Source organism: Diabrotica undecimpunctata, chromosome 7, assembly GCF_040954645.1.
Source record: "Diabrotica undecimpunctata isolate CICGRU chromosome 7, icDiaUnde3, whole genome shotgun sequence".
NCBI classification, from domain to species: Eukaryota; Metazoa; Arthropoda; class Insecta; order Coleoptera; family Chrysomelidae; genus Diabrotica; species Diabrotica undecimpunctata.
In genome coordinates, this window is record NC_092809.1 from 49,586,797 (window position 1) to 49,611,463 (window position 24,667).

A 24,667-nucleotide genomic window follows, 5' to 3' on the forward strand; every position below is an offset into this window, starting at 1 on the left:
GATTTAAAGAAAAATGCTGATGGAATTGAAAAAGTATGCTTCGCAAATGGAATCATTGGATGACCGGATGATAAAAAAAAGACACAAATGAATTACTCAACACGGCCCGACACGACACTCTGTATTTGTGGTTAGTTCAAGAAATAAGCGAAGGTGTTCCTTTGTCTGGACCAATTGTTGCCGAAAAAGCGTTGTTTTTCAACATGAAATTGAATGGCGATCCTTCATTCAAAGGAAACAGCGGTTGGTTGGAAAAGTTCAAAAATCGCCACGGTATACGGGAATTGAAAATGGAACGTGAAAAATTGAGAGCTGCAAATATTGAAGTCGTTGACGAATATAAAAAAAGTTTCAAGATATTATCGATGAATATGATTTGACACGCGATCAAGTGTTCAATGCGGATGAAACTGGTTTAAACTACAAAGCATTTCCAACGAAAACACTCGCTGCACTGTCTGAAAAACATAAACCATGATTTAAAACGCAAAGGCAACGAATTACAGCAATGATATGTTTAAATGCAAGTGGTGACCATCGCCTTCGTATATTATTGATTGGGACAGCAGAAAAAACGTTGTTTCAAGGGTATAAATATAAAAGCGCTTTCCGTTAACTACTACGCACAACCTAATGCATGGATGTCCTAGGAAATATTTGCTGACTGGTTCAAAAAGGTAATGTACTGCAAACCAAAATTCGTTTATCTATTTTTCTAACGTCTTGTTTTTTAAGTTTTTATACCGGACGTTCGACAATACTTGAAAGCAAAAAATTTGCCACCAAAGGCGATTCTTATTTTGGACAATGCACCTGCCCATCCTGAAGCCGGTATGCTGCGAACTGACGATGAAAATATTACGTGCTCTTTTCTGCCTGCGAATACAACATCATTGATACAGCCAATGGATCAATCGGTCATTAAAACATTCAAAAGAAGATACAGAAAAAAATTTATTCAAAACCTAGTTATGGAAGAGGAATATTCTTTGCCAGAATACTGGAAAGCATACAATTTAAAACACGCAATCGACAATGCTGTGGATGCTTGGACTGATGTTTCGGAAGTAACGCTGAAATGAGCGTGGAATAAATTATGGCCTGAATTAACTCAAGATGAAAATACCCCTGTGACAGCCGAGTGTGATGCGGTAACAAATGAAGTTATGGCTGAATCAACTGTTTTGTTTTCGTTGTATAAAGATGATATAAACGAATGGTTAATTTGTGACGAGGACGCAAACGGCTATCGATTGCTGACAGATCATGAAATCGTTGAAATGGCAACATAGGCGGACGATACTGATTCAGAAGCTGACAGAGACTTTGATGGTGGCGATTTTGATGATGCTATTGCAACTCACAAAGATTTGCGTAAAGAAAGAGAAGCTGCATCGCACATACAAGAATTCATAAAGTGGTATTATCGGCAAGAAGAAGCAAATAAGGTAGATTTGATGATTTTACGTCGATTAAGAAATTCAGCCGTTACAAAATGTAAAGTAACAATAAAACAAACAAAGATTTCGGAATATTTTAAATCAAATTGATTCAACTGTACTGACATAAATACCTCTTATATTGTCAAAAAAAAACAAATAAAATTTGAGAGTTATACTATGAATTTTTTTTAATGTTCTGTTAACCGTCTTTTCGATTATCAGATTATTTGAGTCATTCTAGAAAACGAACTACAAGAAGTTTTCTTTTCACTGAAGTGAAAAAAATAATTTGAAATGAAAGAATTGAAAATCTCAGGTTAGTGGTTGCAGATATTATAAAAAAATTGGAGAGTAAAGTGGGAGTTTTTGATCGAAGTGTATTTACGGTGATTAAGAAAATTTTTTATGATAAAAGAAAACCTGCCGTGGATAATGTTTTAAAGGAGGTGAACGATGATCCGGATTTGCCAAATTTGACGAAAACAACATTTTATAGAATCTAAAAAAAAATTAATTTTCAATATCGCAGGGAAAACGCCCTTTTATTAGACAGAGACGACATTGTGGTGTGGCGACGAAAATATCTTCAACAAATACGGACTTACAGAGAAGAGAAGTTCAAAACTTATTATCTGGATGACACATGGTTGAACGCTGGGCATACCAAGTCTAAAATATGGGTAGAGTCAAATCACCTAAACAAGCTTTTTTGGATGCATTAACAACGGGATTAAAAAATTCTTCAAGTAATTTATTTCATTCTACATATCTCAAAACTTTAAAATCTCAAATACTTTAAATTTTTAGGAAAAAGTAAAAGAGTTATTATTTGTCACATTGTCCTATGGGTATTTGAGTCGAATAAGTCTGGTGATTACCATGCAGAGATGATCAGATCCAGAAACAGAAACATCTTTTGAAAATACCAATATTAGAAGACAAATCTATCATTGTTCTTGACAACGCACCGTACCACTCGTAAAACGTAAAAAAGTACATCTAAAAAAAGCAATATCCAGAATTGGCTCTGTTCCAAAAATATAAAATTTGATCAACATATGCTTAAAGTACAGCTTCTCTCAATGGTAAAAAAACATAAAAAAATTTGTGATAAATATTGATGACATGGCAAAACCCAGAATAAACTGGTATTGAGACTTCCTCCGCATCAGTGTGAGTTATATCCCATAGAACTCATCTGGACAAATATGTTAAAAATGGTACAGGAAAAAACACCACCTTCAAATTTTCAGATACCATAAATCTATTTTATAATTCAATTTCATCAATTACACCAGATATATGGGAGAACTGCATTTTAAATGTTCAAGGAAATGTGGTGGCTGGAAAATATAATTAAAACACATTTTAAAACACTTGTTATAATCGTTGATAATAGTGACATATTATCCGGTTCATCAAATGTTTAATAAATCATCAAATGAGTTATGTTTGTGTGTGCGTGTGTGTGTGTGTGTGTGTGTGTGTGTTTTATTGGCACTGGTTTTGACAACCAACTGGCCAGTCAATTTGTTTTGAGTTCTCTCTTTGCACAAGATATTGTTAGTATTTAAATTTAAAACTATTGTATTGACAGTTAAGACATGGAATGTTAGAAACTTACTTACTAGTTTACTCTGTTTTTGCTGTTTTATTTTTTGTATCTTTTTTTTTATTTTTTTTTACTTTTTTTTTGTTTTGTTTTATTTATTTTTTTTTATTACTACGCTAAGACATAAACCCGATTCGACACCTCGGAGGTTTAGATCTTCTTAGTAACCATTTTTTTTAAATTAAATTTTTTTTATTTTGTTCTCCATTTTTTTTTATTCTTTATTATTTTTTTTTGTCAGAGCTTTAATTTTAAGAAATTAATATGACCATATAAAATTTTATATACATCTAGATTCTTTGACTCGAAAAGATGTGTTAAATTAGAAGGTAATTGAACATTAACTTGAACTAGCTTGGTAAAAAAATTTGATATTTCAATAAAATGTAAAGGACATTCTAACAGCATATGTTGTAGATCAGCTAGCTCCCCACATTATACATTCATTATTATTTGTCAGTCCTATTTTTCTTTTGTATACTGGAGTCATACAATGATTGCTTCTTATTCTACAAATAGTTTTGATGAAGCCTCTGTTGGAAACTTGTTTAAACCATGTCTTGACGGAAATTGTGGGTTGGATTCTTTTATAAAATTTGCCTTTGTCTGAATTGTTGTAGTGTCCCTGCCATTTTGTGCGTTTAAGAGATCTGATTACAGATATTAAATCACTCATAGGAAGTTGATAGGTTTGCAGAGTGGATTCTTTCATTGTTGCTTTTTTAGCCAGATCATCTACTATTTCGTTGTTTTTTATACCAATAGGTGCTTTTATCCAGCACAATATGATATTTTTGCCCGATTTCAAAGCTTCACTATTCAGTGCTATGATGTCACTGATGATATAATTTTCTTCAAAATTATGTAAATTATATTTCAGTTTATGAACAATGCTTTGGCAGTCTGTAAATATAACATAGTTTAGTTCTTTTTTATTCATACATATTTTGTAGGCTTCTTTGACTGCTACGAGTTTAGCTGTGAAAGTTGTCATTTTGTCAGGTAATCTGTTGTTTATCTTTATACTTTTTTGAGGGTAGAATATAGCATATCCAACTTTGCCGTCCATTTTTGAACCATCTGTATATAATTTTTGATAACTCCCCCAATGATGTTGAACATACTGAAGGTGATCTATTTTAGTAAGAAAATCTGTGGCAAGAATATTACTTAAATGGCAGTTAAATGGAGATAAATAATCTTTATAGTTTAATTTTCGAGATGAGGTTTGTTCCATTTGGTGTATGTCGTCAATGTAACTAGAAACGTTGAGAAAACTTTCCACAACTAAAAGCTGCTTCTTTTTTTCCCAGTAATGATGAGTTAGGTATGTAGTGGTTAGTTGTACAATTTTACTCAACAACAGTTTATTGTTAACTGCCACTTTAACTATAAATTTCTCACTTAAGAATTCTCTGCGTAATGAAAGTGGAGGTTCATTAAGCTCACATTCCATGACCAATATGGGAGTACTACGAAGATAACCAGTGCTTAACCTAAGTGCTTTATTTTTTATACTTTCGATTTTTTGGAGTACAGCGTTTGATGCTGAGCCATAAAATATAGATCCGTAATCTAGAATCGATCTCATTAAATTTCTGTATAGTAATATTGAGATGTTTGGGTCAGCTCCCCAGTTATTGACACTTACAGTCTTGATGATATTCATTGCGTTTTCCGTTCTTCGCAATATATAATAGTTCTGTCCAATTTAATTTTGAGTCTAAGAATACGCCAAGAAATTTTATTGAAGTTTTATAATGAATTTTATAATTATCAAATTGTAGGTGGTTTGGAGGAGAATATCGTTTTCTGGTAAAAGTAACAATGGTTGATTTACTCTCCGAGATTGTTAAATTCTTATCCATCGCCCATTTTTTTATAATATTCAATCCTGATTTAAGGTACTCATTACATTTATCTATTGACTTATTTTCTACATAGATTGCAACATCATCAGCATACTGTAAGATTTTTATATGCTGAGGAAAAGTAATGTTTAAAAGTAGCCGAGATCTCGATCTCTGCCATATATTTACGCCGAACTCAAAAGAATTATGAATCACTTTGTATTTTTATTCCAAAAAATTAACCGTTTTGTAGTATTTAAACTTTTTGGAATCATAAAACCACTATTACAAAAATTATGTGTAATACTGTGTATATACTGTTTTTAAAATTTGTTATCCGTTTTTAAGATAAAAAAAAAATTTCTTGGTTCTTTTCGTCCTGTATAAATGGTTACTGTTGTCAGATATCAACTAAAAACAGTCGTGTTCTTTCCCTCACATTTTTGAAAAATTAAAATATAAATTTCGTATTTTACAAGATAATACTTCTATCCAAACTAAAAGATAATCCTAAATGCAGTCCTGTAGAGGTATATACCTGCTAATGTTTACGTCCCCTGCATAGCTTACTGAATTTTAGTATAGTCTAGTGTAAGGAACGCTCGAGTTATTTCATAAACCATTAAGATCTATTTGGAAAAACGATGTTTCATATATGATCGGAAAAACTATAGATCTGGCAGCAAGCAAATCCCATATGAAGATAGCCTATATCGTTTACACGATACGATTTATTGTATATAACCTAAATTTCAGGTCTGATCCCTATATTTAATGTTCTCCATGCTTCTTTTCGACACAATTAATCTTCTCACAACTTCCTCTCCTCACAACATTTTAAAAAATCACATTTTTCATCTTTCTTTTTAACTTCCAATTTTCTTTTTACTTAAATTTATCAGAGTCATTGCAACCATTCTACTTTTGCAGCTCATACACGTCATGTCTATATACACCAATAGTCTATCAACTTTTTCCACCCACCTCAAGCTCGTGAACTTATAACTTATCCTTTTTTATATTTCTCATGTACCTAGTGTTGCTTTATAACAGATAGGGCCTTTCCTACTTAAGTTATAAGTTGAGTCTACCTATCACAAAAACCACCCACATATCTGTTTAAACAACAAACCTTTTCATCCTTTCCAATCCCTCATATTATTTTACTTATCCATACAGCTCCCTCAGGATTTGGTTTTCGGATCTCTGGAGACTCCAGCCTCCTGTAGAATCTTTCCTCTTCTCAACAACTTTTTAAAATTACTCATTCTCCCCCTTTTTTCACTTAAATTTAACAGAGCCATCTACAAACATTCTACTTTTGCAGTTCTTACATATCTTGACAATATACAGCAACAGTTTATTAACTCTATCTACCCACTTTAAGCTCATGAACTTATAACTTATCCTCTTATATTTTTTATGTACCTAGTGTTGCTTTATAACATATAGGGCCTCTTCTTCTTAAGTTATAAGCCGAGTAACGTCTGATCAACTTATTATAAAACCACGTTTCAACCATCAATTTCTAATCGTCTGATATAGTTGTTAACATAAAACAACTAACCAACTTTATCCAATAACACACAATCAGTTATTTATGTTCGTGAACTTGTAACTTGAGAATTCTTTTATATTTACCAGGTACCAAATGTTGTCTTTTAACATATAGGGCCTTCTATGCTCAAGATATAAGTTATATACCTCATGAACACCACATTACAAAAGTATTTTATTGTATTCACTGAATATAATTTTCAAAAAATATTTTTCCTATTTCACCCATCTACAATAAATTCTCAAGCATCCAACTTCTCACATGTCATTGTCTATTCTGCATTTTCCAGGTACCAAATGTTGCAAATCATAAAGGGCCTTTTATTAGAATCCTGATTTCACACCAATTCATTGGACCTATGTATAGTTGGTTGCCTATCAGTACCCACACTATTCTTCACCACAATTTATTCCACATACATCAATTAATAAAACACTTTTCTCCAGGTTCTTAACATAAATTCAAGACAAATTCACAATTTAATACTACAACATTGATGGTTGTTACTGTTAAATTATTTTAACTTTAACTTATACAAATTTTTAAATATTGATGGCTTCTGTCATATTTAGACACAGGACCAGCAACCTCACGTGGAGTCATACGTTGCCATGTTACCATATCCACTAGTAACTCTAACATCTTAAATATAATACCAAATAATGTAAACCAAATTGTAACAGACAAATTTTAACGGGTTTTTACCCTGATATTTAGTGGCTCAAAACATGTACACCTAGACACTGATGATGGAACATGGTTTCCGAAAACTTTTTGTCTTCATGACATAGCCCGTTTGGGTTTTTAATTTATATACCTTTTATAAAGGATTTTTACTTAAATTTTTTGTGATACATGGTATACAGCCAGCTACAGGAACTTAGTTTCCTTATGGATTTATTGTTGTGTGTAAACAAGTCATTGTAGTGATTTGTTGGAATTGGATTGGATGGTTGGATTGGTTGGTGCCAGTCCTCATCAATTTCTACGAATCATAACGACAACCTGAAACGTGTAAATAGTAGCAGCTATTTATCGATATGATTTGACTCAGTTTGCATTGACTATTCACGAGGCTAGTTTTATTTACGGCCACTCTTTTTTTTTCTTTCGTTGTTTTTATTCAATTTATGAAATAACAATATGGCAGTTCAAAGTCCTCGAGAGTTTTTGAGTAAATTTATTGAACTAAATCGAAGTTTTACCTGATTGTGGCTCATTAAAAGCAAATAATAGTCCGAGAGGAATAACCTCTGGTGGCTCCAATTTCTTTTAGGTCTTCGCGACTTTTAAATTGCATCTCTAAACAAACTATAAAGCGAGATGTGGCACTCCGGGAGCGATCGAGGAGGAGAAGCATAGCTTTCTTATCGTCTACGCACAGAGCGATGGATTTTAATTTATCTTTATTTTATTTTGATTTGATTTAATTTTATTTCAATTTATTTTTAATATTTTTTTTATTTTATTTTAATTTATTTTTATTTCAGTTTAATTTTTTAAAATTTTATTTTATAAAGAAAGACTCATGGGACTGCGTTTACTACTTCACTTAGTGTGTGGTCGCGAGATCTGTCGTTTCATTGCGTTTCTGTCGTTACATTGCATTTCTATCGTTTTTATTAATTCATACCTCTGCTAGATCCATCGCACCGATCAGTGCATTCAGTCCGTAGTTCGCAATAAGAAAGCTGTACTTTCAATAAACCGACCAGAACAGTACGTCCTCCATGACAGAAGCCCCGGTCGACAATGAACATTGGACAAAAAATCGTTGCATGTATAAAATACACTCTCGATTTATTTTAACAATAAATTGTCACAATAACATCGTCGCAACTTATCGTAACACCCTACCACAACAGCTACCAAACAAATCCCATAATTATCCTGTTAGGCGCTTCTCAAATAATTTAATTGTTTCACACATTTGCCTCACATTGTATAGTTAACATGTTTTACAGGTTAACGAAATCAAAATGAGACTTACGAGTACACAAAAGAAGAACAAAGACTTGGAAAAAGAACTACGAGACAAGGAGTTACAAGTTCAAGAAATATCTAGAACACAATTAGAAAAGGACAAGGAATATAGTGAACTGAAACAGAAGTTAATGGAAAGGTTAGTATATAGGAGGACCAAAAGCAAAGTAGTTTGCTAATATTTCAATTCTTTATAGTAATGTTTACTAATGTATACTGTAATTGTGTATTTAAATGTATTTTAAGTCTTCAAACATTAACACTAAAACACAATTAATTTATAACATTTATTTACTTAACCGTACAAATTTATATTTTCGTCTAACCAACTAAAATCTAATTTATCGTTACATATAGTCGAATCATTCTTCCAAACGCACCCAGAGTTTGTAGAATTTTCTTAGTGTCAGACACCTGCCTTCTTATTCACAGCGCCTCTCCGGATGCCGCGAAGGTTCGATCAGGGGCGTAGCAAGGCTAGTGTAACAGTACAAAAAAGTTTTCTCTGAATAAATGAAGTTATCTATATAAGTCAATTGGAAATATACAAGGTGCGTAATTACTCCAAAGCATCTGGTCCGCTCGCTTTTCCATTTTTTATTTTTTTTTTGTGGCTATTTTTTACTGTATTCATTGTTAGTTCTATTAGTTTTCCATTTATTTCTATATTATGTATTTATTAAAGCAATTGAAAAATAATGGAGAATGCTGGTTTTGATACTAAAAGGTGTATATTGCCGGTTTTATAGCTCATAAAAATAAAACAGCAACATTTTATTTTCAAAATTAAGTTAAATATGAAACAAAATATTATATATTATAGTAAAATAGAAGGAAGTTCTTCAAAAAAACTAACAAGTTGCTTCCTTTATTATTTTTTCAGTAACTGTATCAGCACTTCGTTCCTAAACTGCTAGCTGCTCTAGTTAATTATTATTGAAGATGATATCTTCAAAAACTTGAGTTCTTCCATGGCTCTCCAAGTATTTCCAAAGTGCTTGGTAAGAAGTTTATCAACATCTTTAAGCTTAAGTAAATTTACTTTTTGCAGACCATCTTCTATAATAACTTTTTTATAATATTTCCAGTTTTGCATTTTCTTAGGAAAAATTCCATGTACCAGTGGGTCTAAAAACCCTTGAGATTGTTTCTTTCCAATTTTGCCCTAAGTGAGTAATTGTAGCTATTTTTTAAAACAATTCCAAATACGTTTTTGTTGCGATATAACTTCCAATTTTTTTAATATCTTTCTCAATATTACCAAAGACATTATCAGCTGGCAAGAAAGAATGGCCTACCACCGGAAAAATTACCTGGATGTTTTGTCCGTGTTTTGGTACTCTTGATGAAAACCATTTGCAACACATTCCAATTAGCTTAGTGTTCTTATTTTGGCCACTGCAGCCATCTGGCATTATCCTAATGGTGGTTACTTCAGAGTGAAAATCAATTTTGTTAAGCCTGTCAAAAACGGCGACAGAAATTTCGTTGGAACCGTTTTCAAATTCGTCCTCTATACGAAAATACATTTTTTTCAGTAAGTTTTAATTGAGAGGTTCCCTGGACTATGATATAATTATACAAATACAGTTGCCTAGAGTTCTAGGCGCTTTGGTCGGAGACCTTAGGAAGTACAATTTTTGACAATCGAAAGATAGTTTTATCAAATTATCTCGTGACTCTTTAAGCAACTCAAAAAATTCATTAGCCCTTAGCTTGTGAATTTTTCTTTTAATAATCAATTTTGTCTTTTCTTCTTCATCTATAGATCTTTTAATTTTTTCTGCAAACACAGTGCACGGGAACACACATCCGTAGGGAGAGTAGTAAAGTTAAGGTTATACTTAGTATTAAAAATCATTCTAAAGTATGATGTTTTTATTCTCTCCTCTGGAGACCACTGATTAATATACATTTGGAACATCTTTTGTATTGACTAATCGGAAGAAAGGTAGCGCGGACGTGTGGAAGAGCGACAGTAATGCGATTAAATACTTTTAAAAGTATTAATAATTTTTTGAAAAGTACTTACTAGTTACTATATTTACCACAGATTTTTTTTATAATTATTTAACTTTAAACCGACTTAACTTTTTGTCAAAATATACAAACTGTATCATTTAAAAATATGTTGACGTAATGGCATACCCTGTATATTTATGATTTACTTATACAGATAGCTTAATTTATTCAAAAAAAGTTCCATTGGTATAAAACTAAAACACTATAAATGTTATGCTTTACTTTACACTATTATATTATAGGGCAAATTTATAAATCCAAAATTTCAGCCAACATCACCTAAACTACCATTCACATTTCCGTTTTTCCAGATTGCAAATGGTCCAGTGCGAAGAAGCGAAATTTGCCGAAAAATCTAAACAATTCGAAAAAGAAGTTGGCTCTCTGAAGAGAGAGTTAGAATTGAAAACGTTGCAGCTCAACGAGGTTGAAAAAAATACGCAGCAAATTGCTGGTACTAAAAGTATACAACTGGCATGCGCACAGGAAGAAATTAATGTTCTAAAAGAACAGCTAAATAAGCTTCTTAGACAACATTGTGCCGTTAATATGGAGGTAAGCTTTTACGTTTCCGCGAATAATCTTTCGAATTTAACGAAGTAGTAACTTAAGTCTATGACCGATTTAAAAAAAAAATGTGTTTTGTGCATTAATTTTATATTGTTACTTAATTTTATAATGTTTTGACATCAATAAAACTAAGAAAAACATGAATAAACCTTTTTTTACGTTTATATAATTCGTAAAATAAAAAAGACGAATCCACTTAAGTAAAACAAACTGACTGCGGTCCTCGACGTTGATGCTGGTCCACGGAAATAAATGGCGTTCAGATGAGAATAACCATCTTTTTATGGGTATTTCAGGCTGCATTTGTTTGTAATTATTTCCAGTTCTCGTGTTTCAATAATATGTTTGCCATTTTTCTTTTTGATGCCGTTTACTAATTATATCAATGTCTGAAAAGGGGAGTAAGTTCAAGGGAGCTTCTCCGCCTATCTCTAGGGCAGATTTGGCTAGGCTATCTGCTATTTCATTGCCCTTAATGCCCGCGTGTCCCTTTATCCATGATATAATAATGTTTTTTCCTAAATTTGTAATTTTATTGTAAATAGTCATAATTTCTAGTTCTATATGATTTAGTTGTTTGGACCTATGTACGTTTGTTAGTCTTTCGATGACACTCTTACTGTCTGTAAATATTATGCAGCTGTAGCGTTCGTTACTATGTATATGCCTTAATGCTGATATTTCAGCAGTGTATATCGATGATTCAGCTGGCAATTTCCATAATTTTTTAAATCCACTTTGAATATTAATTAATGCACATCCTACTTTGTTTTGTACTTTAGATCCGTCTGTATAGTAAAACTGATAATGTGGCCATTTATGCCGTATAAATGATTGAAATGCGACTGGATCTAAATTACTGCTCATAAAAAAGGTATTAGTATGTTTTGAGAAAAGCTTTTCTAATACATGGGAATACATAGGTGAAACTTGATTTTCATACGTATAGAGAGTATGTCGGTATTGAGATATCCTCAAGTAACTATTTACCAGAAGAGAACATTTTTCCTTTGTCCAATATTTATGAGTTAGATCTAAAATTGATAAAATATGAAGATCCTGTAGATAGTTAGTATATTTCCCTATGGCTCTAGTAATGAATTTATCACTTAAAAACTCCTGTCGAAATTTCAGAGGTGATTCTATCGCCTCAACTTCCATTATATTAACGGGTGTAGAATTCAAATATCCAAGACAAAGCCGAAGGCATTTATTTTTTTGTATTTCTAATTTATTTAAATGTGTGTTTGCGGCAGTTCCATACAAATAACAACTGTAATCGAAAATGGGACAAATCATAGTACGGTAAAATAAAAGTGCTACATTTGGATCAGCGCCCCAGTTAGTTCTACAAAGGGCTCTTAGAATATTCATTGCATTTTCAGACTTTTTTATGACTTGATGGATTTGATCCCTCCATAGAAGTTTTCTGTCTAAATAAGTACCGAGATATTTTATACAATTTTTAATAGGGAATTGAATTTGACCTACTTCCAGATGACCTTGTGGAATTTGATGTTTTCTAGAGAAAATACAAATTTCTGTTTTAGATTCTGATATTTCTAAACCAATATTTTCATAGTGATTAAGAACAGCTTTAATTGAGAGATCAACATTATTTTTACATATACCCAATGATTTGTGGGCTGTGTAAACTACTACATCATCAGCATATTGAATAATTTTTGTTGTGCTATTAATACAACTTTCTAAATCCATATTATATAAAATAAATAGTATTGGGCTTAATATGCTACCCTGTGGAAGTCCTATATTTGTAAGACGTGGTGGAAAGATGGAATGATTGATTTTTAAAAAAGTTGATCTATTAGTGTACAGTGTCCTCAGAAAGCTAGCTATGGTGATGGGTAACTTGATGTGTAATAGATTTTTATGCATAATGTCCAAGTTAACGGTATCGAATGCAGAGGAGACATCAAGAAAAGCAGCCATAGTATACATATTATCAGTAAAGTTTATTAGTATGGATGAGACTAAGACAGTTATGGCATCTTTAGTTGATTTTGATTTTCGAAATCCATACTGAGATTTTGGGAGAATATGTTCTTGCTCTAACCAATGTTTAATTCTATTTTTTATTAATCTTTCTAACGTCTTTAGGAAGCAAGAGGCTAAGGATATTGGTCTATATGATCTGCAATTTTCTGGTTTCCCAGGTTTTTTGATAGGTATTAGAATATATTCTTTCCAGCTGTGTGGAATTTGTGACGTATCATTCCAAATGTCATTAAAAATATTTAATAATGATATTTTATAGTGGTGAGGAATATGGTATATCATGGAATATGAAATATTGTCTTTACCTGGAGCACTGCTATTTTGTTGACTAAGTACTCGATCTAACTCCCACATTTTAAATGGTTCTTCTAAGCCAAACCTATCTCTTGACACTGTTTCGCTGTATTCTGGAAAATGTTGTGAAGGTACCCACTGTGGAGATATTTTCTTATGAAATTCATCTAGCCAGCTGGATTCTGGATCTATTGGAATCTTGTTGGACTGTTTGCGGTTTTTAAAAGTGTTTACTTTCTTCCTTACTTCACTGATTTGTGTTTTTGAATTTAGGCTTTCGCAGTATTCTACCCAATTCTGTTTTTACGTTTGTTCGAAGAGTTTTTTTGCGACAGCGTCAAGACTCTTAAATTCAACTAAATTATTTCTTGTAGCATCTTGTTTATATTTTCCATATGCAATTTTTCGGTTATCAGCGGCGGTTTTGCAACTTTCACACCTCCATTAGTTCGAAATTCGTCTCTTATGTATTTCGTTAGATGAAAACTTTGATATTGCTAAATTGGCTGCTTTATTAATGTTTGCTATTAGAGTTTGATAGTTTCCAGGAGAATTTTCAGCTTCTAGTACAGATATGTATAATTTCCAATCGGCCTTGTTAAGATTCCAGATCTTGTGACATTTTTGAGTTGGAAATGAAGTTATATGATCTGTTTCCATGGTTATGATAATCGGAAGATGATTGGATCCATGAGGGTCTTGTAGGACTCTCCAAGTAAAAAAATTTGAAATATCTTGTGTACAAAAGATTAAGTCAATAGCTGATGGACTCTTACTAGTTGCTAACGTGGGCGATTCATCATTCAGACATATTAAATTACAATTATCAATACATTCTTACAAGTTTTTTACCATAGCTGTCTTCAATTTCACAGCCCCATGCGATACTGTGGGAATTAAAATCCCCACCAATAATAAACTGTTTAGGTATGTCTTTAAAGAATTCCAACCATTGACTTTCAGTAGCTTGGTCTTTGGTTCCATGTAAACTGACACAATATTGATGGGATTTTTACCTCGGAAATTTTAACTGAAATATATTTATGAGTGAAAGGTATTTCACTAGAAATCTATTTCTATTTTTAAGATTTATTTCTTCGCATCTTAAGTTTGATTTTAATATAATGGCAGTTCCACCATATCCGTCTGCCCTATCTGATCTAAAGCAATTGTAACCTTTAAAATTATAATAGTATTTTGATTTAAACGACGTTTCTGAGAGCAATGCTATGGAAATACTATTTTGATATAGCAGATATTCTAGATTTACTTTATTAGCTACTGCTGAACGACAGTTCCATTGCAGCAAATTTATGTTTGCGCTTGTGTCTGCGAATTTGAAGACAAGGTATGGTTTACGTGTTTACTAATTAATTCCACTATTTCAGATTTTGATACATCGGAATTGTTTGTTTTATATTACTTATAATATTGAGAACTACTTCTAAAACTAAACTTATTGTTGCTTTTAATTCCTGTGATTGTAATTTTACTCCAACTGAGTTTTTTAAATAATGTTGACTATTAAAAATTCCCCTTGAGACAAAAGAGGTGTTTGGTTGTGTATTTCTTTTCTTCAAATTTCAATGGGATCAGGGCTGGTTGGCCTGTGTCTTCTCCTTTATACTTTCCTTTCAGTATAGTTGCTTCTATCACGTTGTTCAATATTTTTTTTATCGTTAACCGTGTGCCGTTGCAAAGACGCGGTTGGTTGATATTTCTTAACATTATAACTACCGATCCAACCTTTAATTGAATATTGTGAGGTGGCAATCCTGGTAAATCCAGCGAGTTTAAAAATTCAGGCGGATAGTTGATGACATCATCTTGGTTAGTAGCCGAATCAACTGATTTATATATCCTCAATTCGCCTGTAATTTGTTCTTGAATTTTGAAATTTAATTCATTTACATCTATGTTTTTTGCAGCCAATATAGCCCGTTCGCTAAACCAATCAAGGTTTCTGTAATTTTGAGCAACATCTGCAAACACCTTTTGAATAAGTTCATGTTTTGATCGAGTTAACTGACAAAAACTTTAAAGAGGCAAGTTAATTCAACCAGTCAAGGTGTCTATAGAAAATTTGCCATGTCAATTTGCCATCAATGTCAATGAGTTGTTTAGAGAATATGTCTTCAGATTTGTCATTTTGCAACTCGAGATGCATATTCTTGCTTAAGTGTAATACCTTGACATGTTTCCACAAATTGGAGGGCTTTAAACATGCATTGAGTTCATCAGCTGGCGTTGATCGTGGAATCACTGGGAAAATCTCCTGCTAATAAAATCATTGCACCACCAAATGGATTATGATTGCCACGTAGTCTTGTAAGGTTTGGAGGAATGGTCTCCAAAGATTTTTTATGTGCCATCGTGCATTCATCCCAAACAATCAATTCACACTGCTGCAAAACCTTTGCCATTGCAGAGTTCTTCGAAATGTTGCAGGTGGGAGTTTCGTTGCTTTGCATGTTTAATGGCAATTTTAGTGCTGAATGGGCTGTTCGGCCACATTCAAGTAAAGTTGCTGCGATTCCCGACGAAGCGAGTGCAAGTGCAGTTTTATTTTTATCATTTGTTACTTTCATAAGTGTATCAAATACATACTTCTGTTGTTCATTCGATAGTGGAAGATTTGTTTGAATTAATTCTTTCGAAGTGTTCATCGGACCGAACAGACCATTCCGAAAATATTTGTATTCGAAAAAGAAAAGGGCTGTTTTAGGGTTTTACCGGAAATTATTCGATTTTTTCTCGCCGTAAAAACCATTCTTAGAGTTCAAGGAACATTTTTAAAAAAAAGAATTGTTAAGATTGGTCCATGCGTTGTTGAGTTATGCCCTTATAGTAGGTTCGCTATTCCCAGTCCGAACTGTCTAGTGAATTTAGTAATTATTTTTTGCGAAGTTAGTTATTTTTTGACAGACTAAAAGTGGCTGGAAATTACTACAGAACCAAGCACACGTACTCATAGCAATATTAATAGTAAACAAACTAAATAGTAAATAAAATAGAACTTTACGAATTACCGACAATCAATATTTATTTATCTGCACCATATACTAAATAGTTATGTTAAATTATAACAACTGAAATATACTAATTCTTCTTTTTTTAATGAAAAAAATAATAAAGTAAAAAATAAAAGTAATAAAAGTTTATTTAACCCTTTGAGACCTGACTTTTTTATTTTCAAAAAAAAAAAATCTTATGTGTTATTATATTTCAAAAGTCTTCAATTAGTAAGATAAAATAAAAAAAACTTGTGTACGCTTTTAAAAAAAAAAAATTTTATTGTACATATGTATGTACATATGGTCTTAAATATAAACTCAACACTAAAAATATATTTACTACAAAGTAATTATTATTACATATTTATTGTTCATAAAAAGCTGCAAAACAGTTTCTAGCCTTAATTAAACACAGATGTATTTTACATTTTGTACAGAACACATGACTACGTCCATTACAATCTGTGTTTTTACACCTAGTAGCCTCCTTCTTAGAATCAAACTCCGGTATGTGACCAAAATTGTCCGTTTGTATTTCAAAAAATGGTCTCGTCTCTCCTCGTCTTTTAAATGTTGAAATAGAAGGCTTAGGAGATGAAGATGCTGGTCTTCCTCGTTTTCTACTTACTGAATTGCCCATATTTATTAGGCTTTCGGCAACTCTGACTCTGAAGTCTAGAAATTTCATTCGATCCTTATTGGTTGTATTACATTTGTCGCAGTCCTTCCTGTATTCCAGCCAGCTGTTGGTGAGAGCGAAGTCTATCATGCGCATAATAACACGCAATGTCCACTTTCGCGATCTAATAAATATTCGATAATAAGTAATCATCTGGTTCATTAGATCAACTCCGCCCATTCCATAATTATAATCTTAGACAATTTCAGGTCGGTTAACATCTACGTAACAAGAGCCTTTTTTGTCCCATCTTCTAACTATGTCTAAATTACCTGCACCAACATAATTGGAGGCCAATTTCACAGTCTTTGTATCTAACCATTTGACTAGCATCACATTTTTTTCTTTATTGACGACTTCATCTACGGAACCTCTCGGTAGTTTCAGCATTTCATTGTCTGGTAACACAGGAGGTTTGTAAAATCTATCTATTCGAATAGTCCCTCCAGCATATTTTTTTTTGGCCAATAATATTTCAAGTAGTTCATAGGATGAGAAATAATTGTCATAATATAATTTGTGGCCTTCACTGGTGGAAATTCTTTCGGCTAGTTGAAGAACGATAGATGCCCCTAATCCATGTTTTGTTTTATTATCTGCATTCAGTTCTGTAGATTTACCCTGATAAAAAACAAAATCAAAAGCCTGACCACTTTTTCCGCACAAGACGAATAATTTTATTCCCCAAGGACAGGGCTTCCCCTTCACATATTGTTTTACGGAAAGTTTTTCTGTGTAAGGAATCATTTGCTCGTCAACACTAAGTACTTCCTCAAGTTCAAGCTGTAAACATCTCTTTCTGACAGCGTCGATGATAGGACGAACCTTATAAAATTTATCTGTATCACCTGCTGGTCTTTCCAAATTGTTCACTAGATGTAAACATGTTCTAAGCTGGAAAAATCTGTCCCTAGACATGTTATCTAGGAACATTCTAATACCAAGGCTTCTTTCCCAGTACATCCTAATTTTTGGAAATTTGTTTAAATTTTCAATCATTATATGAAGTGCAAATAAAATTTTAATTTCTCTCTCATTAGTTGGTCTAAAATTTTTTCCGTTCTGTAAGGCATATACATTTGTAAATGTTGCTATATTTTCAAACAAATCATTTGAAATATACTTCGAAAAATACTGAATTGGGTACAGTGGCTCTGTAAGACTTGTATTTGGGGAAGTAGGATGCCATGTAAATGTAGGAGTCTCTATCGATGCCTTAGTCCACTCTACGGTTCTCTTTTTTGTTTTAATTTCTCTTTGTTTTGGTTTTTTATAACAATCCTTTTCTGAGAAACATACTTTACTTCCTAATTTTTGTACCCGAGTAACCTGCAACTTCATCTGGTATATATTCGTCGTCTGAATCATAAGTTCTTTACTTTATACTCATACTTTACTTCCTAATTTTTGTACCCGAGTAACCTGCAACTTCATCTGGTATATATTCGTCGTCTGAATCATAAGTTCTCCCTAACTCCTCATTATCATTTTCGCTGCCATCACCTTCTTCCAGTGTCTCAGTGTCACGTCTGGTCAAAGCATCAACCCCTGGTCTTATAATAGATTTATTCTCACAGTTATCCAGAATTCCATCCTCCTCGTCAGAACTCTCTCCTCCGGGAACTTCCAAATTGTCTATTTCTGATACGTTACCGTCCTCTATCAGGTCAATTAACTCTTGGAGATGTTTTGGGTTGTCGAAATCATATTTTTTTCTTTTGTAATCCATGTTATCTGCAATCAACAACACTAAGTTAAAACCCAAGTTTAGGCCATATGTACATACAGATGTACAATCAGAAATATGCTTTTAGACCACTTGTACATGCTCATGTGCATCTAAAAAATGTTTGTTTATTTCAAAACTATCGTTTTTATGGCAATGTTTTGTACTTTATAAAAAACTACTTACCTTATAAATCACACTTAAAAAGTTGGAACTAAACAGCTGACACTTTACAACAAAATCGCTGACAACTTTACCTGTCGACCACTAGATGGAAGCAGAAGTTAAAAATGTGGATCGTAAATGTATATTTGAGTGACTGAATGCTATTTCGGTATAGATAAGCGAGTAGTTGGTATTTAACAAAACAATAAAAGCTATGTACATACACATGTACACAGGGTCTCAAAGGGTTAAGGTGTTAATACTGTGAGCTAGGAACTTTTGTGTTGTAGGTTTCCAGCTATGAATCTGTCAAAATATGCCCGAGTTGAGCGAATGGACCTTACCAACACATTTTGCGATTCATTTTTATATTATAGATTATTTATATTACTTACTGGATGATCTTGGTTGTAGATGCTATTCTTATTAAGAGGTGTCAGCTCTGCCCCTGGGGAGATATCCATACTTACACATTCACCAAAAACTATATTTTTTTGACGTATATCCGGGGGTTTCCCCCGACTAACTGGTCCATTTTATTTGTTCTTAACTCACTATCTAATTTTATTTTTACACCAAATTTGAAGAATTCTAAAACACAATTTTTAAACGAATACCGTTTAATTTCGTTTCGCTTTGCCGATAAGCACGTCCGATTCGTAGACGAACTAGAACATGACTGAACCTCACTCATAATACTTGCAATATTTGAAAAGTTTCGATAAAATTTTACTCACTTTAACACAAAGGTTGCTGTTCGTATGAACTAATCTTGCAGTCATCGAAGTGTAAAAGTTGGATCGAGTCATGCTAAACACTGTTGCTAACCGCACTACGCTCCATTGCGACGTAGCGTAGCAATTCAAAAGGTTGTGGAACTTATTGACTAGTTCTCATAAGAGTGTCCTCAATTATCTGGTTAGCCAAATATAATTCATTCACAATTTCGCTTATTTTTTACACTCACATTATTTTTGATAATTAATTTACAAATTTACACGTTTTACGAATTACCATCGGAAATGTATCAAAAGAAATATCTTTATAGAGTTGCCCTATTCTTCTAATACTATATTACATGGTTTTTAGAATGAAAAACTACATACTCAAAGTACCAGAATGCAAACTACAGTAACAAATCTCGAAGAAAGAAGCCAGCTCTTAAAAGGTCAAGTCGAACAGTATCTAATGGAACTGCAGATGGTGCAGAAAGAAAAAGACTCGCTCCATATGCGAAATCAGGATTTACTGCGCGAACTTCGAGCACTACAAACTTCTTACGAAGCTGCTTGCGGCCAACAAAGGTATAACGAGGAAACTATTAAATCCCTCGAAAGCGAACTAAGAGATGTAAAAAAGCAACGGGATGATATATGCCTCGAAAGTAGAACCGTTGTGGATTACTTTCGGTTGTGGTTGCAGGAACAGAAAAAAATCAATGAGTTTACAGTTTCCAAAGAGAAAGATTATTTCAAAACTATTGAAATGTTAAAACAACAGAATCAGTATGTTTCTTCAATAATCCAGCATGTCTTAGCTACTAACTCCTAATAGTGCATAGCTGATGAAATGTTTAGAATATTGTATATGTGTCATCAAGTCTTTTTATTCCTAATGAGATGACTGCCGGGGTGTACCGCCAATCGCTCCGTATTTTTGTTTTGCACTTTTAACGGTTTAACTACCATTTTATATATTTTTGTTTTGTTTTCTGGCTTAGGTTCCTATTTCTGAGTAGTTTATTGTATATCCAGTAGCTTTTGTTGCCTTCCAGTTCTTTTATTTCCGCGTTTCTTTCAGTTTTCCGTTTTCTGGTTGAACTGGTTGATGGACCTTTTTCAAATGTATGCTTTTCCATTTTAATTTACTTTATTGTGTTGTACACTTTTCTGAAATATATTAGGTATTTTGTTTTTTTTATCGATTTCTAGCTCCTTTTTCATCGCTTTGATTGCGAGTTCTATTACGACTTTTCTTTTCATTGATACCATATCGTCTAAGCATACTAGTATTTGTGGTTGACAAGGAATCATCTTGTCTCACCCGTTTGCCAGTGATTTCTTTCATCTTTGGTATTCTCTCCATCTTATCATCGTTTACGTGTATTGTGATTGTTCCATGCATCTTCTTACTTTTCGCGAAGGAATTGCTTTCGGCTTCATCCCTATTTATCTTATTACGGTCATCGGTTGACACATGCATTTCCATTTTCCACATTGCACTTTATCACTCCTATAGGAAAAATACTAGCACCCAATCTATTCGTCGAAGACGTTTTTTTTCTGATCTATCCTACCATTCTAAGGAATATCTGTATTCCGACAATACATTTTAGCCATGCAAACCACCACCATTTGTACTCTTTACATAGAGTAGACACGATATATTGTCGTAATAAAGGTATTCCTAACATCTTGTAGCTTTTAATAGGCTCGGTTTTTATAGTTTGCTAAATCGCCATCATCGATGAGAAGTTTCTTCTTAGACAGGGTTCGTTTCTTTTCAACTCGAATCTCACAAGTTCTTCCTTATGATTGGAAATCAATGCTTATAGAGGAATATTTATGATGTGTGTGTACAGTCTAGTGCATGTGCATCATAACGTTCTAACACCTGTTGACTCATATAAGCATACTAACCCAATAATTTACAATTTCTAAATTGCACATACATGTTTTAAAAACGTTTTGCATATTACAGTGGTCCTTCATGTCCGTTTGTGCAAAGTCAATTCACGAGGAATATCAACAATCTTCGAAATCGCCAAGAACATTGTCAGTCTCCATGGAGTTTGGGTTCCCAAGGAACGTCTTCAGTACACGATGGCAGTCCCTGCAGAAGTCCTTGTATAAACGAAGGTTCTGATTGGTATGCCACAAATTTTAGAGTAAGTTTTTATAAATTAAAGCCTGTGTAAACAAATCAAATTTGTAACATGTAAAATATACGTTGTATTATACGAATTGCTCGATCCATTCATCATTTTAAACGGTGATATCCCTGTAAACCTTACAAAAGTTTACTATTAGTAAGTTAGGTAGGGATCTACGGAGGAGTAACACCAAGCAGCAAGGTCGATCCGATTCACCAGCTTACTCCAGTCTAAGTCGCAGATTCATTTAGAATTCTATGCTTCTCCGATTCATATTTATTACGTGATACGTTTCGCTTCCAAGTTGACTTAATATCGTGTATTATTGGCTTTGATCTTAAAGAAACTGTAATTCTGATAACAATACACAAAAAAAGAAACAAACAAAACTGTTCAAACTATAGGGGAATAGCATGATTAGACATTGTATACAAAATATTGGCAAAACAAATACCAATAAATCTTGAACAGTTCTCACAACAAACAATAGGGAAAATCAATACGATAGAAGAAGGGAATAGTAAACAATTTCTTCTGCTCACTGAAGCTTATTATTACCGCACTTCCACTCTTGCATTAACCGGGTAAATGGTGCGTTTTGTTTTGTAGCATCGCAATCGTATATTATATGATTCCTTTCTGAAATTTATTTCAGATATGAAGCACATGTCTTTGCCCTAAATACAGAATCATTTGTAATTCTTCTTAATGTGTTAGAAGCACATTAAAGTTTTGCCGTATTATACAAAATTGTCTGGCCATTTTTCTTTATTGCTCTTTGGTAACGTTTCTCAAGGTTAAGCATCCTATCATCTATCTTATTTAGTCTATTCAAAATAATTACCTCAGTTGTTGGACTTGCTTGTTGTTGTTGTGGATTATTCTTAACGTTAGCAACTTATGTCACCTACTAATATAAATATGTTAAATATCACTTTTCTTATTTTTAGAATGAGTCTGAAGACGATGATGTCGAAGAAGACGACGATGATTGGGTAACGAAAGTAGAAAACTTGGCTGCTCAAGTGAGGAAAACGAATAAAATGTGGAGGCACAAAATGGAAAAGGCTGACTTAACTGTATCCAAAGATACAAAAAAATGAAGAATATTTATTGGGTGTGAAGTTTATTTATAAAGGTCTTTTTTAAATAAATATTTACTTTATTTCTAAGTCAGCTTTCATTTAAACTCCTGCTCTTAACCATTTATTGACAAGATTATATCGTATTCATTTTTATATTTCACGTTTCACGTAAGTAAACTACGGTTTCCTGATGTATGTGTTATTATGATAACTAAAGCTCGGATTATAGGCAAAATGCCTTTTTTGCCTATTTTGCCTATTATAATTGTTTTTTGCACTTTTTGCCTTTTTTCGTAAATTCCGCCTATTTGTGCCCTTTTTAAAATTTCATGGTACTACCCATGATATTATTCTATTACTAAACCATTCTATAATAAAATTTTGGGTCAATAATAAAATATCAATGGTTTGTTTATATAACAGATTTCTAGGAAAATGTACCTGATTGAGACTTGAGGGTTAACTATTTGGAAATCCCTAAGCTTTATTAGTTTATTATCAGTTGTACAGTCGGTTACTGTATCAGAGTTTAGTCACAAATTGCTATATCCTAGTTTAGTTTTGTTGCGTATACCGAAAAGCAAAGAACACGTTTTAAAACGTTTTAGACATTTGTGTGAAAAGATGACATCTAAATTAAGGCTATGGGTCGCACCTAATTCGGAACTTTCTCTAGAAGGAGATGGAGCATTTTGTAAACCATGCGGCAAATCGGTAAGTTTTATTTTTTCTCTTTTTTTCTCGTCCCACAACATAACTAAATTCTAAAGCGGTTTTAGAATTCTAATTATTTTTTTTTAATTCTCAGATTTCAAGTAGAAAAAAGTACTTTATTGACCAGCATTGTGGAACCCCACTTCATAAACGTAATTTGGAAAAATTAAATTCCTCTAAGTTAGCCCAAATATCTCTGCGGGATAGTTTAAGCAGTTCAAAAAAAAAGGAGGAAGACGCATTTAAATTTGATTTATGCCAGATGATGATTCCATCCAACATTCCTCTATATAAAGTTAATAACCCTAGATTTAAATGCTTTTTCGAAAAATATCTTAATAAATCCTTACCGGACGAGAGTACTTTGAGAAAACATACTGTGGAAAAATGTTATGTGGAATGTATTTCAAAAATTAAGCGGGAGTTAGAGGGCAAATTTTTTGTATATTATCGTGGATGAAACGACAGATGTATGCGGCAGGTATATAGCTAATTTAATGATTGGAATTTTGAACGAAAACTTTGCGAGAAAACCTTATTTAGTTGCCGTTAAAGAATTGGAAAAAACAAACAATTTAACAATAAGTCGATTTATACAAGATAGTTTAACAAACCTCTTTTTACCCAACGCTACACCAGTGAATAAAATAGTTTTAATGCTTTCAGATGCTGCGGCATATATGTTAAAAGCTGCTGTTAATTTAAAGATTTTTTATCCTAATTTAATTCATTGCACTTGTGTAGCTCACGGGGTAAATAGAATTGCTGAAGAAATAAGAAATCTGTTTCCGTTGGTAAATAATTTTATGAAAAAAGTTTTTGTAAAGGCGTTGAGGATGCAAATATATAAAGAAAGACTTCCTGGTGTCCCTTTACCACCTAAACCAGTAATTACAAGGTGGGGAACCTGGCTCGAAGCAGTTTTTTTTACTTTGAACACTGCAATGAAATAGAATTAGTTATGTCAGAATTTGATGATGATATTTCCGAAGCCATTCGAGAAGCAAAAAAAAATATTTAAAAATCCCAAATTGAAACAGGAACTTGCTTATATCAATGACA

At 32.8% G+C, this 24,667-nt stretch overlaps 1 protein-coding gene across 13 annotated transcripts in view; it reads left to right on the forward strand.

Annotated features, from left to right (window-relative positions):
- LOC140445304 (uncharacterized) overlaps positions 1–22,972 on the forward strand; it is a 162,383-nt gene extending 139,411 nt beyond the window's left edge. For 11 of the 13 annotated variants that reach the window (XM_072537262.1, XM_072537261.1, XM_072537255.1 and 8 more), the window contains 5 exons: positions 8,427–8,584; positions 10,779–11,022; positions 20,024–20,439; positions 21,635–21,821; positions 22,757–22,972. In XM_072537262.1, coding sequence (XP_072393363.1) covers positions 8,427–8,584; positions 10,779–11,022; positions 20,024–20,439; positions 21,635–21,821; positions 22,757–22,909 — 1,158 coding nt within the window. In that variant the 3' untranslated portion in view covers positions 22,910–22,972. The remainder of the gene's footprint in view (positions 1–8,426; positions 8,585–10,778; positions 11,023–20,023; positions 20,440–21,634; positions 21,822–22,756) is intronic. The other 2 variants (XM_072537259.1, XM_072537267.1) reach the window with 2 other exon arrangements.
- Positions 22,973–24,667: the final 1,695 nt, after the last annotated feature.